The sequence below is a fragment of the Dermacentor andersoni genome, chromosome 10, assembly GCF_023375885.2.
Source record: "Dermacentor andersoni chromosome 10, qqDerAnde1_hic_scaffold, whole genome shotgun sequence".
NCBI classification, from domain to species: domain Eukaryota; kingdom Metazoa; phylum Arthropoda; class Arachnida; order Ixodida; family Ixodidae; genus Dermacentor; species Dermacentor andersoni.
The window spans coordinates 35,057,820-35,075,937 of NC_092823.1; the positions used below are offsets into that span (position 1 = coordinate 35,057,820).

The 18,118-nt window shown below is 46.7% G+C and overlaps 1 protein-coding gene and 1 long non-coding RNA gene across 2 annotated transcripts; one reads left to right on the top strand and one right to left on the bottom strand.

Annotated features, from left to right (window-relative positions):
• Window positions 1-778: 778 nt before the first annotated feature.
• LOC126519070 (uncharacterized) lies at window positions 779-1,576 on the top strand. The gene has a single exon (XM_050168680.1). It carries the CDS (start codon window positions 779-781, stop codon window positions 1,574-1,576), a length of 798 nt encoding a protein of 265 aa, XP_050024637.1.
• A 7,341-nt stretch (window positions 1,577-8,917) lies between these two features.
• Window positions 8,918-17,422, bottom strand: LOC129381999 (uncharacterized). Its single transcript, XR_008610086.2, has 3 exons — window positions 17,081-17,422; window positions 15,799-15,939; window positions 8,918-10,881 (listed from the first exon to the last, which is right to left on the bottom strand). It is a non-coding gene; the product is annotated as an uncharacterized lncRNA (long non-coding RNA).
• Window positions 17,423-18,118: the final 696 nt, after the last annotated feature.

The window sequence follows — 18,118 nt, forward strand, 5'->3', positions numbered from 1 at the left end:
GTAGGTAACCTTTGGAGGCATCCAGCGTAGTAAAGTACCTCGCACTGCCCAGGGTTCTTACGATGGAGTTAATCGTAGGGAGCGGATAGGCATCCTTACGAGTCACTCCGTTCAGACGGCGGTAGTCTACGCACAGGCGATGATTTCCATCTTCCTTAGGCACCAACACAATTGGAGACGCCCAGGCGCTGTACGAGCGGCGGATAATGTCGGCCGATAGCATCTCGTCCAGCAAGCCGTCGATCACCTACCTGCCTCTTGGCCAGGCTGACGGGCCGGGGGTTACACTTCAAAGGAAGCGCGTCTCCAGTTTCGATCGCGTGGCTCGCCAAATCGGTACAGCCAGGTTGATCGGTGAAGAGCTCTTCGTGCTGGCATAACAGTGCCGACAAGCGAGCCTTCTGTGTATCATCCAAATGAACAGCACAGGCGGCCAGAGGATGTGGTGCCTCTTCGTGCCGTGTCGCTCGATCCCAATGGGGACTTTGAGTCGACAAGCGCAGAGCGCAGGGGCCTGCCCCCAAATTCTGCGCGCGACGCGGTTCGTGCCGTGCTTCTCGTTCCCAAAGGGGACTCTTAGCAGGCGAGCTCACAGCTCGAGGGCTTGTAGTGAACACAAAAATGCCGCGGATAAGCCGCGGTGCTGCCGGCGCGGAACAGAGCCGACCGCAGTCGACCGTAGCCAGCCGGCCGCCGAGAGAGGGCCGGCGCACAAAGAATAAAGATCAGTTGGCACCGAGACTCCAAGCCCCACGCCTCGTCTCTGCTTTCCTCGCGCATGCCAATAATTGGTGACCCGGACGTGATCGCCATGAACCAGCCAAGCGACGCCGACAGCCCCACGGTAGCCGTACTTGATGTCAAGCTACCTCCGTTTTGGACTGGCAACCCGGAACTTTGGTTCGTGCAAGTTGAGTCGCAGTTCGCTGCACGCCGCATCACTGCTGACAGCACCAAATACCACCACGTGGTGGGCAACCTCCCGCCTGCGACGGCCAGCGAGGTGCGGGACCTACTGCTAACGCCACCCGCAGAGAACGCCTACCAGACGATAAAAGAGACATTGATTCGCCGTGTCAAACCTACAGAGCCCGAGCGTCTCCAACAGCTACTGCGGGAGGCCGAACTTGGCGACCACCGACCCAGCCAGTTGCTACGCCTCATGCAACAACTGGCCGGCGACGCGACAGCAAGCGACGGTCGTTTTGTGCGGGAACTGTTCCTGCAAAGGCTTCCCACAAGTGTACGGATAGGCCTCACGGCGTCGGGCGAGACAGACCTTGCCAACATGGCCGAGCTCGCCGACAAACTCATGGCTGTCGCCGTGCCCACAGTCGCGTCGGTGCACGCAGACGCACCGTCCGCCAATTCCTTGCAAGAGATGCGAGAGGAAATTTCTCGCCTCGCAGACACCGTCGCAGCGCTGCACTCGAGCGGAAACCAGCGACCACGACAGCGTACCGCATCACAACCACAACAACGTAGGGTGTGCTGGTACCACCGCAAATTCGGCAACGCTGCACGGAACTGTGTGTGGCCCTGTGAAAATTCGGGAAACGCCCGGGGCCAGCACTGAGGGTGACCAGTGCCCCCGCCCCGCCGGACAGTCGCCCATCGGTTCTCTTCCTGACCGATCGGGAAAGAGGTGCTCGTTTCCTAGTCGACACAGGGGCGGAAGTTAGTGTCGTGCCGGCGTCGCCAGCCGACCGCAAACGACCGTGCGCAGCACCGTTGCAAGCTGTCAACAATACGACGATACCGACGTACGGGCAACGCTCCCTCTCGCTGGACCTGGGCCTCAAGAGGACGTTTCGGTGGATTTTTGTCATGGCTGACGTAAAATTTGCCATCCTGGGAGCGTGCCAATAGGCTTTCCCCCGAACGCGGCGCGCGGCACGTTTCCGACGCCCCATCTGCACAGGCGAGATCGGACGCTGGCGGGCTGATGAACGGCTTTAGCAACGTAAACGGTCCGTCGCGTCCACAACGATTCCTGTTTTAAGGAGAAAGTCCCTTCCGAGAATCACAGCAACACTGAGCCCGGGGAGATGAACGAAACGCGTGCGTCTCATTCGCTCTCCCCACCTGACAGTCAGCCTTGCGGCGCCCGCCGAATGGGCCACGCCTTTCGCAAGATTGAATGTCGTTCGGCAATCCCGCAAGCGCACTGAGTGCTTCTGCAAGTGGGATAACACCTGTTCGCCGAACAACGAAGCACTAGCGCCCGTGTCCAGCAGCGCAGGAAATTCGCGGCCGACAATGGTCACCGGAATAAAGGGCGCGTGCGCACCAGCAACACAACCTGCTCGGTACGCCTAGGGGACAAGCAAGGTTTCGGTCACTCGTGCCTTCACGAGCGACCCGCGCTCCCGTTTCTCGACCTCGCAGGAGGCCTGGGCGCGGTGCAATCCCTTGCCATGTGCCCTCGTTGTTGGCAGCGAAAACAGCGCACTCCGCCGCGGTACCTTTCCCGAGGCGGAGCGGCCTCAGCTCCCGGCCGGGGTCGACTCGCTGCTTGACCAAAAGGCCTGTTATCACGAGCGTCCGCCTCTGCGATGCGTTGGGTCGAAGTGCGTCCTTGCGCAGGCGTTTCGGGTGGTGGTGCAGCACAGGCTGCCCGCCTCCCGTACGTGTAGAGATCTAGAGCGCGCGCGCTCATCTCCCAAGCGCACCCGCTTGTAGCCGCAAAGGCAGCTTGGCCGGGTTGTTGCCGTTGGGGGAGGGGCACAGGCCCTCCCCACGCACAGCGTGGCTCAAGGGCCTCGCTGGCGGGCGGCGGTGGGCGATAGGCTCGCGCGGCGAGAATGTCGCCTTGAATGCACTTTGCCTCGGCGGCCAATTCTTCTAAATCTCGGAAGCGGCCGCCGCGCTGGTACGCCGAAAAGGTCGGATGTGCCTGCCTGATCACCCGCTCGACGCGTTCCTCGTTCGCAGCTTTGGGCTCGGCGACTAAGAAAAGGTCTTGCATCGCGCGTACGTACTCCTGAAGCGACTCGTCAGGAGCTTGTGTACGTAGCTCAAGCTCTCGCCGCATCGTACTCTGGTAGTCCGCGGGTAGGAATTCGCGCAGGAATGCCACGCGGAACTCCTCGAGGGTTGTTGCACGGTATCCGGAAAGCCGGTACCACCTAGCCGCCGTGTCAGTAAGTGCTACGGGAACGACGCGTTCTAGCACCTCCTGATCCTCCAAACAATGAGCCATCTGGTAGCGTACGAGGGAGTCACAAAAATCCCTGGCACTGAGCAGGTCACCGTATCCGCTGTAAGTCGGGACTGCCAACCGTACAGCGGGGTGCGCGCATTTCGGGACAGCCGAAAGCGCCTTAACTGCCCCCGAGAGTGACTGAATCAATTCAGCGGCGTTTTGCAACAGCGTCTGTGCGCCTGCTCCAAAGGGAACCGTTGGCGCGTTAGCGGCGTGGTCGAGCAAGGGTGAACAGTCGTCCAGCTCAATTAGCGGCGCGGTTTCCACAGGGATACCGGCCGCGGCGCCGCCAGCCCCAGAGCAAAACAGGCTCCTGGCGGGGTGCGCCTGCTGTCGTTCACAGCCGCCACTTGAGGCAGCTATACGTGAATTGCTTAGGCCGCTTGCAGCCAGCGTCGACAAAACAGGCGCGTGCTCGAAGGTTGCGCCACTGGGCACTACCGAATGCACTCCAAAGGGAGACGAGTGAGCGAAATTCGTGGCTGCAGCATTGTAATCCCCACAGGGAGCCGTGGCAGGCCACTGGTTTTGGTTGCTCATTTGAGTAGCAGCCAGCGGATAAACGTCGGAGAGGGCAAAGGCCCCGTTTCCGTGCTGCGCTCCGTAAACTCCACAGGGAGCCGATCGAGAGCGCTGCGACATCGCACTGCCTTGCATTCCGAAGAGAGTCGTGGCAGACGAATGTGCTGGTGTGCACTGTTCGGGGAGGGCTCTGGCTTGTTCCCAAACAACGCTACTGCTCCAATGGGAGCTGGTACGTAGCGCCTCGTGTTGTCGTCCCCACAGGGGGCTGCCACAGATGAGGGTGCATAAGTTCGCTGCTCAAGGGGAGCACTGGCCACGTTATCGAGCAACGCGGCGTCTGCTCGAGGTAACAAGGGGCAAAAGTCGCCTAACAAATGACAAAGGTCACTAGGCATAGCAGACATAACGCGGCAAGTATAATACGCAAAGGCGTACTAACTCGGCTAAACACAGACAAAGGCTTAATGAGCCTTTGAATCCGCGTTGGGCGCCATTGTGGGGTGTTCGGGTCTCACAGGAGTACCGACCGCCGCGGGTTCGAGCTTAGCGAGCCACAGGGCCACGTCAGCCGTCAACCTCTAGCGCCGCTGCGCGCGAGCTCAGGCCACAAGGGGCTACCGAGCGACGCACGCAAGAACACAGTATTGCCCTAAGTTGACGGCAACCGTTTATTGTCTCCAACGGCACCCAACACTGCACGAACGCCCGGTCCCGGGACGGCGTGGAACCAAAGGGGTCCCGCACCAAGGGCGAAAAATACAGTTAGGGGCGCCTGTAGCACGTCGCTGCGAGAGCACAGGCTCAAGCTGGGACGCGCCGCTAGGAAAAGTCCCGGCGGCTATGCTACTTGCTCTCGCGATAACCGATGGGCCAACTCGCGAGAGCTCGGGCAATCTCCTTCGGCTTGGGCCTCCGATAAGCGCGGCTCGGCGTGGTACGACCTCGCGCGAGCACTAGGCACCCGTTCTTCGGCTTAGCGTCGGGATAGGAACAACACGAGGTACGCGCTCCCCCGGGCAAAGGCACCGTGCGTGAGCTCAATCCTAGTCACAAAGGTGTCGGCGGACGAGAGGAAGCATGTACGTACCGGGCGCCGTCCCAAGGGGAAAGAAAAGCGCTACCGTCATGGCAGTAGCCACCAGGGGCCGCTCCGTGACGTCACTAGCTCCGCCCTCACTGCGAGTGGAGCGCCACCGCTAAAACTGGTTCGGAGCGAGAACGATGTGGCTTACGGATTGCAGAACAAGGTGAAATGCGCCCGCGCAATGGCGCGTCGCATTCCCCAAATCTCCACACAGTTTAGGTAATGTCCGATCACCCGAGAGGTGGTATGGCAGCAACAGAACACTTCAGGATATTGCTACACGCGTGTGGTATTTGATTGTTTGAATCAGGCGCGTCGGTGCCATCACTCGAGAAAAGAGGAGACCGAACGAACTGGACTCGCGCTGTGAATATAAGCGGTCAGCGCTGCAACCGCTGTTGGAAATATAACCTGCAAATACTTGCTCGTCTTACTGACTCATTCTTCGCGTAACAGTATAGAAAACTGCAGGATATTCAGGTTGTCTCGCCTAACTTGAGCCAATGTTTTAAAAATGAAGGGCACTCCGGACGCGAGTTGAACCGAATGCATAATATTGGCACTGGCCTAAAGCTACCCAGGCTGTTTTTTTTATTTGCCCCTTAACTAATGGCCCAGTTGTGTTTATCTTAATAAACTTTTTAAGTATTGGCTGTATACCTGAAGTGTGATACGTGAAGTTGGAGAGCACTTTGAGAAACCTCGCAATAAATTGTTTCCAACACGATATATCCACGTGGTCTTTTTTTCCACATTCCAAAGAAAGCCCCCGAAATATAAAAGATAGCACGTTACGGGGACTTGCGCACTGTTATTGTGCTCCTCTCAAACGTGCGATGAATGAAGTTGGCTGAAGCGAGACTGGCCGGCGACTGCGCATTTGCACCGACATGCAATAAGAACTGCAAGCCCAGATACCTACTCCAGGCATAACGCCCTGTCGCGGGCCAGTCTCGCTGCAGCCGACCTTGTTCATCCATTGCATGCTCGATAGCAGCACAATAGCAGTGCGCAAGCGCCCCATCACCTGGTATTTTTTTATATTTCGAGGACCTTCTTTGGAACAGGATTTGGGTACGGGCTAGTTGGTATTCCATGACAAACATCACTTACAGCGCACACACAGACAGGGCTTGCTTTGGAACGCGGAAGAAAGGACCACGTGAGATATATCGTGTTGGAAAAAATTTATTGAGATGTCTCTCAAGGTGCGCTACAACTTCGCGTGTCTCACTTTGGGTCCGCAGCCAATACTTAAAAAGGTGAGTAATTAAACAGGAATATTTCATTCGTTAAAGGGAAAATAAGAAATAGCCTAATTCTAGGGCAGTGCCAACATTACACTCTAAAAATTTTAACACCCTTAAGGGTGTAAATGACTTGTCCCATGGGTGACACCCTTTTTGGGTGTATTGCTACACCCCAAGCAAAGGGGTGCAAATTAACACCCCACAAAAGAAGGGGTGTTAATATGACGTCACCTTGCCTATGGGTGTAAAACAAACAACACCCTTTCTATATGGGGTGTAACACAGACACCACCCTTTCAATATGGGTGTAGCATGGACAACACCCTTCCAAAAGGGTGTTATCCCTGCAAGTATTTTAGCGTTCACTACAGCCATGTAGTTAATGGGCAGACTAGCTGTTGTGAATGCTACCTAGCCTTAGCTATGGTACTACCTTGTTCAGTATGAGCCAGAATCTGTGAGGCGTCGTCATATTGCGCTTCTGGTCCGTCACGTGGTAGCATAACGTGCGACCCTTTCAGGCAAAAAAATTAAAGTTTCATGATCACAGCAATGCACACACCCTATGCTTTTCGTAATCTTCCTCTGCAGTGATAGTACACTGCCAGCAGGATGCAGAGCGCAATGACAACGCGCGCTGCACTAAGGACACAGGATCTCCCGCACCTTGGTGCACCAGTACTTATCACTCCGTGGAAACAGCACACAGCCAAAAGCATGGTTAGAAATAATTAAAAACCTCCACTTTTCTTGGTCAAAAATTTTCGCAACACCAGCTCTCCAGGAGGGAAAGACACCACAGCTCGTTGTTGTAGCTCATATTGAATGCAATAGGGCGCACGCAATGCATGGATTGGCGACGGTAACAAGTGCAGTACTACAGAAGCATACGTTTGCCTGTCAAGCAGTTTTTTTGCCGTTTTAAGCACATATTTTATACCTCTATTCATTTAAGTTGTCATTTATCTCCACGGGATGCTTCTACTAGTACTTTCACATATGTGACTTAAAGGTAGCACTAAAAGCCAACGAACAAAGTGCAACAAAGCGCTTCCACTTAGAATAATGTTTCAGCATTTACGAACAAAACAGCATGTGTAGCTGTGCATGCTGTTCAATATATAAGCATGCACTATTTCCTGAAATATATGTATGCTCCACTTACTGCCAGTGACCTGCTTATACCCAATACTTTAGTTTATTTTTCACCATGTGCTTGCATTGAATATCCCACAGGCATTGTAAGTTAAGCTACCAGAATAACAATCAGCTGGTCTAAGGTTACATAATTGAACAAAATCATTGTAAAATTTGTGACGAAATGTCAGAAAAAGAGTATTTATTATTTCATTAAAGGGAAATGGTTACATAATAATGTTTGCACATTTTAAAAGTAAAAAGGAAGAGAAGGAGTAAAACCATACCAATACAAAGACATAAGCACCGAATAATGGCACATGCTTGCTCAAATAAATTTTAAGCAGAACAGCTTTTTTTAAATAGCCTCACTACGAACTATCACGTTTTCCTTCGAAAAGCACTGCATCTTATTATAAAGTACAAAAATAACCGGTCACATAAATAAGAACAAGTCTGAGTGTGTCTATGTTAACACAAGGATAGAAAGTTGGGCGAGTTGGTACAGTAACATGATCTTGGATTGTATCGCGAAGTGACACGGACACAGACTAGAAGCAGACAGGATGAGCGCTAACTCTCAACTAAATTTCTATTGAAACGAAGAACATATATATATACATATATATATACATATATATATATACATATATATGTATAGGTGACTGCAAAAAACCGCAGCATACGAACATGACAAGGTATGAAGACATCAGTTAAACATATCAGGAAGTAAGGAAGTAAAAAAAGGAAACATCAAAAAGACTACTTCAGTTTAACACACGTGTTGTGAAGATACTGAAATTCGCATCCTAACAGAGACAAAGATGCATGGCTAACGCAAGTCTCTCCTAATCTTTTAATGTGGAATGCCTCTCTATCTACTTGTTGCGAAAAACTTTGTTTCATATTGTGCGGACATGATTAGTAATGGCAAACTTAACGAGCTGAATAAGCGTCATGTCAACACGATATGAAACAGTTTTTCACAACAAATAGATAGGCTCGAGAAGGCTAGTTATCCTGTGCATTTATTATCACTAACCTGCGAAAAGCTTTTAAAATGGGTAAAAGGCCAGGCTAAGAAACAAGAAAAACAGAAAAAAAAGTTTGCTGTGGTGCCCTATGTACATAGATTATCCCAAGGTTTATGGAACGTGGCCAATAGATATGACTTGAATGAAGTTTTCTTGGCCCCGCAAGTTGTCTATCATGTGCCTATGATAAATAGTAAACTTGAACAGGGTGGCTAAACAGAAAAGATGATTGCGGCGTTAGACATGTGTCCCTTTTCGTGCCTTGTAACACTGGTATACTTTATCAGATTCCTCTCAAGTGCGGGAAGACTTACATTGTACAGAGCAGCAGGTGCATTAATACTATACTAAAAGAACACATTCACTTTACAACCCTAATGCTTCACATCTAGCGTCACATTGTTTCAATTGTGGTTGTAAACCTTTGTTTGAAGACACAAAAATTCCTTCGAGACACAAATGTCAAACCACACGGGAAATAATCGAGGCATTCCACATTAAAAGATTAGGAGAGACTTGCGTTAGCCATGCATCTTTGTCTGTTAGAATGCGAATTTCAGTATCTTCACAACACGTGTGTTAATCTGAAGTAGTGTCTTTTTGTTGTTTCCTTTTTTGACTTCCCTACTTCCTGATATGTTTAACTGATGTCTTCATACCTTGTCATGTTATTATGCTGCGTTTTTTTGCAATCACCTATATATATATATAGTTGAAAGTTAGCGCTCGTCCTGTCTGCTTGCAGTCTGTGTCACTTCGTGCAACAATCCAAGAGCATATGTGAACAAAACATGGCTAGTAGTAACTAGTGAGCACTGCACAAAAGTTGAACATGAAAACTAGTAATAGTAAAGACATATACTTGCATAGACAATATATAATAGTATAGACGATATTTTGCAGCTGAACTGCAAAATATTGCAAATATCACAAAGACAACATAAAAACTGGGGACAGAGCACTGACTGTTAGCTTTAGTTGAAATATGCACACCAAATCTAGACATAAAAAGTCAAAACTAAACTGCCGAAAATGGTCATCTCTCCAAAAGACCACTGAGGAACAAAAGGTATACTTTTTATAATTCCATCTCATAGATTACTGATCTAATTAAACTTGACACATGACCCCTTGTGTGTAACAAATGCCCTGTTCTCATTACATATGCATGATTACCAGCCTTGGTGAAAGAATGACTTGCACTAATGTTTTGAACACCGGTAAAAATGCTGCTTGTTCTCAACTTTCTGTTGTGACAGCACACTTGTGGGCAGTTGTGAACCCTAGTTGCCTATAGGGCTCAAACACCATGTTTTGGCTGCACATGTACTGTCTGCCGAACACCTGGTTCAAGATAGTTTGCATCTCGGAATGTGCAGCCACACTGGTGGCACAGCATCCTTTTTTCAACTTGCCAGTTGATAAAGCCTCAGCAGCTGCAATCACCTGCGATTGCTCGTAAAGGTGCCATAAGGTCAGGCAGCAAACACAGATACCACGTAGCAAAACTTTCAGAGTGCATTGTGTGAGTCGAGGTGTGTAATTTGTGCTTTAGTTTGGCAACGCTGCCACATTTACAACTATTCATTGCAGCTCCTAAATTTTAACATCAACACAATAAATTAGTACAGTTCCTTCAGTATGGTGGCAGATGCTCAGCTGCAGGCTTTCTAGAACCATGCATTATCTTCAGACAGTGCCAGTACAGCCCGTAGCACATCTTTCAAACACTCCAGACAAGTACACCGATTACACTGTACACAGAGCATCTGGTGTCCATTTACCTATAGAGGCAAGGTAGCCCCTAGAACACGTTTTGTGACAGGTATGCTGGGCACTTTGTCCCCTGAAATGCAAGTGCCATTTGGTACTTCAGTGCCTGTAGTGTCCTTTACATCTAAATGAATATTGAATACATAGTAGTAACATGAAGTCGACAAACAAAAGCCATCAGCCATCAACTGTGTGGCAAATCTGGGTGCAAGCTATTCTCTTATCAAGTATACCTGTAGGCATTGCAACCAATGTGCTCCCAAGATGTATGAGGCATTAGTCATTGCAGAGTTGTAAGGACATGACAATCCTAGGATGATTATGTTCTTGAGGCTTTTTTCCCCACTTTCCATCTTTTGAAACGTGTATACTGTAGTCATGAAAAAAAAAAATGCTACAACTGGCGTGTGATAAGTTTTGCGTCTTATTTCCTAGCAGCTCATTGAAACGAGCCACGATGACAAATTCAAATGCTGTTACCTGATCAGACATTGAAATTTCTTAAACACTAACAAAACCAGATAGACATTAGAGTGAGCATCACTTAAATACATTACACTGGTTTAAAGTTATTGCACCACTTTGTGCCAGGTAAAAATGTTAGAAACATAAAAAATGGTAAGATTCTACGGCCAACCGTGAAAACTAAATAAAAAATCATTAAGCTTTCTTAAACGGGTACAGGAGCTTTACAACTGGCCGTCTTGGTGATGGACACGCAGATAGATGAGCAGCCATTCCACTGAGACGAGAATGTTGAGGGCTTCGCATGGAAGTCTGCGAGACACTGCAGAGTAGTTCTTGGTCCACGTGAAGGAGGTTGCTTGCATACACGTCTGGGCCACCATACTAAATGCATGGTGTTACCGGAACCTTTTCCCCGTGCATTGTGGTAAAAAAGCATGGTTAAGTTTATATGATATTTAATATGCAAAAAAAGAGGTGAGGCATGCAGACACGACACGAGAGTAGAGAAGTGAACACGAACACGAAAAACATGAAAAATTTCATTAAATTGTTTTAAGATAAAATTTTTATGTTATGTGTCATTCATTATGAGGATTCATAACCGCAACATATTTCACATATGAGCAGGTAGAATTATCAGCCTGGTCAGTTTGTACAAGCTCGTTTGAGGCAAGAAATCGAGTTTCACAAACAAAACCTCAACATTCTTGACTGAAAAAGGAACACCTCAGATGACATGCAGTCCTGTGAGTGGGAATTGCACAGTTCAAGAAAAACAAATTAAAACTCACACACCGATCCTGAAAAAGGAATAAGCACCTGCTACTGCAAAAAGCTAATTAATTGATAGGTTTCAGTAGCACAAAGGCATCTTTGGCCAAAGAGCGCGAAGTCTATACTGCAAAAGATAAACTTAGCGCATCTTTACAAAGCAAATATATAAAGATGACTAATGTCTCTCTGAGCTACAGTTGCTTTGCTCTAGCGTGAAGTCATTTTAATGCATGCACACGCATACACACGCTACACCCAAGTTTAACAGCTGCAGAATTAAAATTGGGCAGCAACGAAGTCGCAACCTTTAACCCTTGATCCCAAGCTGTACTAGTGACTGGAGGAAGTACCAATATCGCAAATGACGAGTCACACTCTTTCTGCCCGATGTTATGCTGCTCTTATTGTCAAAGATGAGTTACAGTCGGCATTGAGGGAAAGCTGCCCTCAAGAGCAGCTCTTATTTTTGTGTTATTTCTAACCAGAGACCAATGAAGTAATATATTTTTAGAATGAGAATGACACCCAAAAATTGAGTGCGTAAAAAATTTGGAAAATTTGGTACACTTTTTCGGAATTAACTAGGGGGTTAACGGTTAAAGCGGCAATCCAGAAACTAGAACAAGTGTTTACATGTTTGCTACCAGTGAATGCTAGAAAATATGTTGGCATTCTGTAGTTTCGTCCAACAATGCAAAAGGGATTCTTAATAACTGAAGAAATAAATGGAAAAGTATCATGAAGTATATTTCGCGAATGTAATGCAGAATCACTCAACTTCTGTTACTATATAATCTCCACTTGATTAACCCGCACTTTCTGAACTAGTTCAGGAGGTGCTGCATTTCACTACTCATTACACCAGTTCAACGTGGCAGCAACTGCACGTTGTGATTTGTTTTACTTAGTGCAGGCTTTGTACAGGGCGAGTTCACAGCATTTCCCGCACTTGGCCGAAAGGTAGTGCATGTTTACGCAACGGGTGTGGTGCCGCTTCTGCACGAGCGAGGTGCAGAAATCAGAGTTTCATACAATAATTACTAGAGGGAACTTTGACGTTAGTGTCTACAGAAGATCAAACAAGAACGGCTTCACCAGCATGGAAATTATGGGAAGTACATGGATTTGCCTAAACTTTATCTGTTTGGCTTCAAACGGCTTTGTGACTTTGTCAAATACTGTGTAATAAATTAATAAACATTAAAATCGTCCGATGACAGGATTCAAACACAGGAACTCTAGAACAGAAGTCTGATATTGAAACCATTAAGCCACGGAGGCATGTAACGACAAGCGAGTGCAACTCCCTGATGAATTTATCGCGGGCATACCAGTACCTTGAGACGCTTGGCGCCTTTCAATTTGGCCACCTGGACAAGCGCAATCGTTGCAATTAATAGCAATTGTGCGTGTTGGCGCCGTCTTCTGCACTTCGAAGAGTATAGACTGCGCTGAAATCGACAATGAGATTTATATAGCGTATAATATACGAAGCCACAAGAACGTTTGAATTCACAAGCTCGAATATCAGACAAATTTATGTGCTTCCCATCATTCCCATGGTGGTACGACTGCAGCGCCAGAGTTCCCTCTAGTAATTACTGTAAGAAACTCTATGGCAGAAATAACCGAAGTGCCTGGCATTTTGTTCTGGAGTAATAAACTAAGTTTTTCTGTCCCATAAATCTTACTGGTCATTAATTCCAAGTTTTAGTGCAGTCACATGTCTAGTAGGCATTTGTGGTATTTTCCATAAACATTGCAACGCCAACTGTGATGAATGTTCACTCTGGTAAATTGTTTATGATCGAGTAGCATAGACTTCTGAAGCAATCTCTGGAAGGCAAGTGAATTTTCTTATTAGCAGCCTTTAAACAGCATTCGAGCATATGACACATGCACCTCAGATATGCAGATAATACTTCCTTCACTCAGCAAGAAGCGATGCTTCATGTTCCACGAGGCTACTTCAATCAAAGCAGTATTGCTGCTCTCTAAACACAATGCCAATGCAGATGATCCAAATATTCTTCAGGGGCAACAGTTATGCCTGAAATCATGCTAGATTAGCTTTTTTAAACACATGATCAGACCATGTTAGAAGTGCTTCTTAAAATCCTCCTATTTATTAGACTAGTCATATATCTGTACACAAAGGCTACTAATTAGGTCCCATGCTATATCATCATCTTTACAAAAACTTCACTTAGTAATACACATGCTGTGATAAGATAAGATTGAGATGCTGAACAAGGTGAATCCATTATTTTTCAAATGAAGCTCCTGTTCTTCCAAACGAGAAGAAAGGATACTGAGGGTCAAAATTTTTCTGAATCACAGCTGGAAGATGCCAGGAAAGGCACGTGGAAACTTATTTGTAATTTTCTATTTAAATGTAGAAATGTTAAAGGGAAATGAAAATGGTGAAAAAGACAACCAGGCATGGGGGGAGAACGAACCTACAGCCTTTGCATTACGCATGCGATGCATTAACCACTGTGCCACCGAGGCAGCATTCAACCGTCCACAATGGCCCCTCAGATTGTCGACGCTCCAATGCGGCCGTAGTACCACAGTGGTTAGTATATCACTTGCGTAATGTGAAGGTTATGGGTTCGTTCCCCACCCACAGGTGGATATCTTTTAATCCACTTTCATTTACCCAGAATTTATCATTTCTATACTTCATATAAAAAACTTAAAACATGTTCCTTTATGCTTTCCTCGGCCTCATTATCTGCTGGCTTCTTCCAGTTCTGTTACTTCAAACACTTATACATATTCTAATCTGGTAAGTAAACAGCTTTTGCATGATGCTGGAATGCAATATAAAACATTATTGCAGGGCCGTGTTATGTAGAATGCCTTACATTGCCCAGGCAAGGCGTATTAATGTCAATCTGAAAAAAAAAAACAATTCCCACTCTAGGCAGAAATGCTGTGTACTGCTGTGTGCAATAGGGTTTAACGAAAACAACTTGTTCAGAAATAAAGCCACCAAACAACGAGGAAATATGAAAACTAGATGAAAATTTGTGCAGTTGCATGTTAAAAATTTAGCAGAGCAACAGATGAAGTCATAATGAAGGAAGCGCGAGGATGGTTTATTTTGGACACACGAGGCAATGTACATGAAAGATGCATATGAGCTTACACGTGGAGAAATATTCTTTATGTAGCAGCTAAACTGCGAACAGGACTAGAACACACTGATACAAGGTGTCGAGCATGTAAATCTTATCATGCCCTTAAGTCAAGGAAACATGGCTGTTTCTCATGATTCGCTACACATGGCTGGCTCACACAACTTAGCCACTTCTATATATGCCTTGTAATTACCAGGTGGTCTGTGGGACACGTGCAAGCTTTAAATATGTACAAGTGCCACGTAGCTGGACAGCACCAATGTAATGACATTTGCCATCATTTTGAGGAAGTGAAACCAATTCTTGCATTTTTCCTAATTAGGTAATTAGTTATTAACGATTATTTAACTGCTCAAATATAATATTTCAAAAAGAATATTTTAGAAATTGATTAATTATTAGTGACTATGTTTTAGGCAAAATGCATGAAATAGTGTGACTGCCACCTCCTCCATTTTCGGCGACATGAATTGACTCCATTTTCATTTCCAAATCCAGCTATACATGGTGCGTGTTTTGAGCTGGTTCTGTAATTTAGGCTGGTTTTGACTAATTGAAGCTTCGCACCTTAATAATGGAGTCAGTCTAAAAAGAAATTGGTACATAAACGGTCGCTGTCAGTACTCCATACTCCTTTAACTTAGTGCAAAGTGCTTGTGAGCCAAGAAGTTGGTAGTTCTAAGCAGTATTTCTCATTTTGACCTGGTGTTATAGCCCACTTACTATGATGCCATGCTGCTCAGTCATGCTGGTCCCAGCTTCAATCTAGGCAATGGCAGCTGCCCTCCAATGGGGGTAAAATGCAATAACGCTTATGCACTTAGATTCAAGTGTACATTAAAGAAGGCCAGGTTCCCAAAACTTCAGGTTGTGATTTTGGAATGTAAAAGCCCATAATTTAATTTTAAAATCTAAAGGTGCTTTATTAGGAGCAGGGGCATCATTTTGAGCTTTTACTGCACTGCCATGGCACCAAGAAGCTCGAGTAAATAAAAACAATTTCTTAGACAATGTACATATCTTGCAAACATTTACAAACACTTCTCTGCATGCACCTCTGTTGCTGTTATATTTAGATCCGTATGCCAAGGCGGGCTATGATGTTAGAACATGTTTCAAACTTGTTTTTTTTTCCGCTTTAAAGTTGGTTATTTTGCATCTCATTGTGTGTCGAACGCACATTTCAATGCATCAATTTCTTCAGAGAGTGCACTCCTCTTTATTCATTTGTGCATGCAAAAAGGGTTCAGAAGAACTGCTTTCTGAAGATCTGTATAACAAGCAAAAAACAATTCTATGTAGGCTGCACAAAGAGAAGGGATTGGTTTGTAAATAAGTTATTTAGTTCATAAAAAAAGAGGCAGCTGTCAGTATTCTGTTACAAAATAAAAATTGCCCCTACCTGGCTCTGCTTCATTTACCGATGCTGATGGTCCATTCGGGGGCACTCAACTGATAGGCTGCACTTCGGCCATGTCGGGTGTGCTGTCACCAGGCCCAAGGTCGATCGACATCCTCACCAAAGTCAAGTCGAGTCCAAACGCTATAAAAAAACATCTCATCATTTTGCTATCAGTTTTGTCATCTTCCGTGTTTCACACACGGCCGTCAGTGAAATATTTCGTCACTTGGATACTGCTAAAAATTCAAGCATTTTCTGGCAGCCAAGCTGAATACACAGTAAATGGAGAACATCAAAGAGCAAATGCAGTTGTCACATTAGATTGATCATGTACAGCAGAAATGGAAATAAATCAGTGATGCTGTGTCTGTTGGCTTTGAATGCAAGAAACGTAAAAACAGGAACTTGCAGCCACGCTAGTTTGAATTTCCCGCGTTTGCTACACCTCGCAACAAGTTTGGCATCGTCCGGTACTCGGGGATAGTAATCGCTTAAAATCAAGATGAACGAGCGTCGGCATAAATTAACAGGATACTTAACCGGGCAATATTGGCGCATAAAACAACTCACGTAGCGAAGCTACTGTCAATTACCCGATGACGCATCTGCGGGCGGTGCGGTTTGGGCGAACAATTCAAAAAGGAATGAGAGTTTCACTTGTTTCACGCCTACTAAGCTAAGACAGAATTTGAGTTTCTTACTAAACTATACTGGATATTTACGCTCCGAATAAAACGCTGGAAATTTTGTTACGTCAAAATGTATACGTATGAAAGTGAGGAAATAGCTTTTATTGTATTCTGCCCAGACGGCATGCAGCAGCTACCACTCTCATGCAACAAAAGCATGAAAGTGGTACTCGCGGCACGGAAAACAAACATATACAGCGTCAACGTTACGCCCCTTGGAGTTGGAACTAAGCACGATCAAGCCAGTTAGTTTTCTAGCTTTCATAACGCCATGGAACACGACCAAACATCGAGCGAAACAACTGTCTGCTCTGGAAAATTATTACCGCTTCCATTTATATACCTATCGCTGCCACAAGCAAAAGTCAATGGGCTAGCTGTCCACAAGCGGCAGATTAGACTGACAGCAACATATTACGATAACGTAAAACAATTTCCACGCTGACTTAGCAGCTGCGGTATGCGCTAAGTGCCACAGTTCTCGTTTGCCGCTCGAAATTCACACCATGATGACGGTCACTGCATCTTTCACATAAAATATTGCACGCTTCGCTCCGTAGCTCAATAGGAGGGCGAAGCGCATTTGCACGTACCTGAAATCCGCATGCCGGAAACCCGTCGACGCTTCCGAGAACGGGGCGCACAGCCATACACTCGTACGGCGGCTTGACTTGGACGTGATGCACTTCTATCAAATATTTCACATGCGACATGTTTCACACCGATTGCGCGAACACGAGAAAATGCCGCAGGTCGCAATGCGACGCCGTGCACCCGTGCATCTACCGATGAGCTGCGTGCACGGACTTGCAGAAAAACAGAACTATGACAAAACGGCCGGCGCGAAAGGATGGCGGCTCTCGTTGCGGAGACGAAGCGGACGAAGCAATGTTGCCAACTGTTGGTTCCGCGTTATGCCGGCGGTGGTGGCTTTAGTGGCGTGTGCATAGAGTTTCATATCAGTATACCTAGAGGCAAATCTGGCGCTGCGATCGTTCAACCATCATGGGAATGATGGGAAGTACAGGCTTCGGATTGGCATTCTATTGACTGGCGAACTAGTGTACAAGTATTTTTTTGGCAGTTTTGGTTTCGCTCCAAGCGCAATTGCTATAACATGCAGTTGGACAGTGCAACGCAAAGCTCTTTGCCTTTGTTATGTTGCTCGGAGTGGCGATAGCGCGCTGGGCCAGCGACTGGGACGATGCTTGTGTCGCGGTGTGGCGTCGAAGCCGTGACGAGAAAGCGGCGGCATCGTAAACGTTGAAAGAACATGTTTTGAGCGTTTGGACCTTTGTTTGTTAAGTGTGTTAGGTTGGCACTGTAGCGTTACGTGCTTTATGAAACTTCAGAATAGGACAAAGAAGGCACTAGTGATACAAGACATATACAGTTGTACTTCTAGTGGCTTGACAATCAAATTTTATTGAGGGCTTCATTATGTGCTCATTTATGAGCTCATTGAAATGCGTGTTTTAGAACTTTGAGAACACAAACTTACTTGTGGTAGGAAAGATAGCTGCTTCCTAGCTGTAGTCTAGTGTCGCACAATGGGTACCCGCAAAGCCACGCTGTAACGCTTCGGAAGCGGTACGCCAATATAATATATGATGCAGCATACTCGTAAGAGG

Bases quoted from the DNA above. Each gene is read 5' to 3' on its own strand.
- LOC126519070 (XM_050168680.1), top strand. From the start codon at position 779: ATGCCAATAATTGGTGACCCGGACGTGATCGCCATGAACCAGCCAAGC.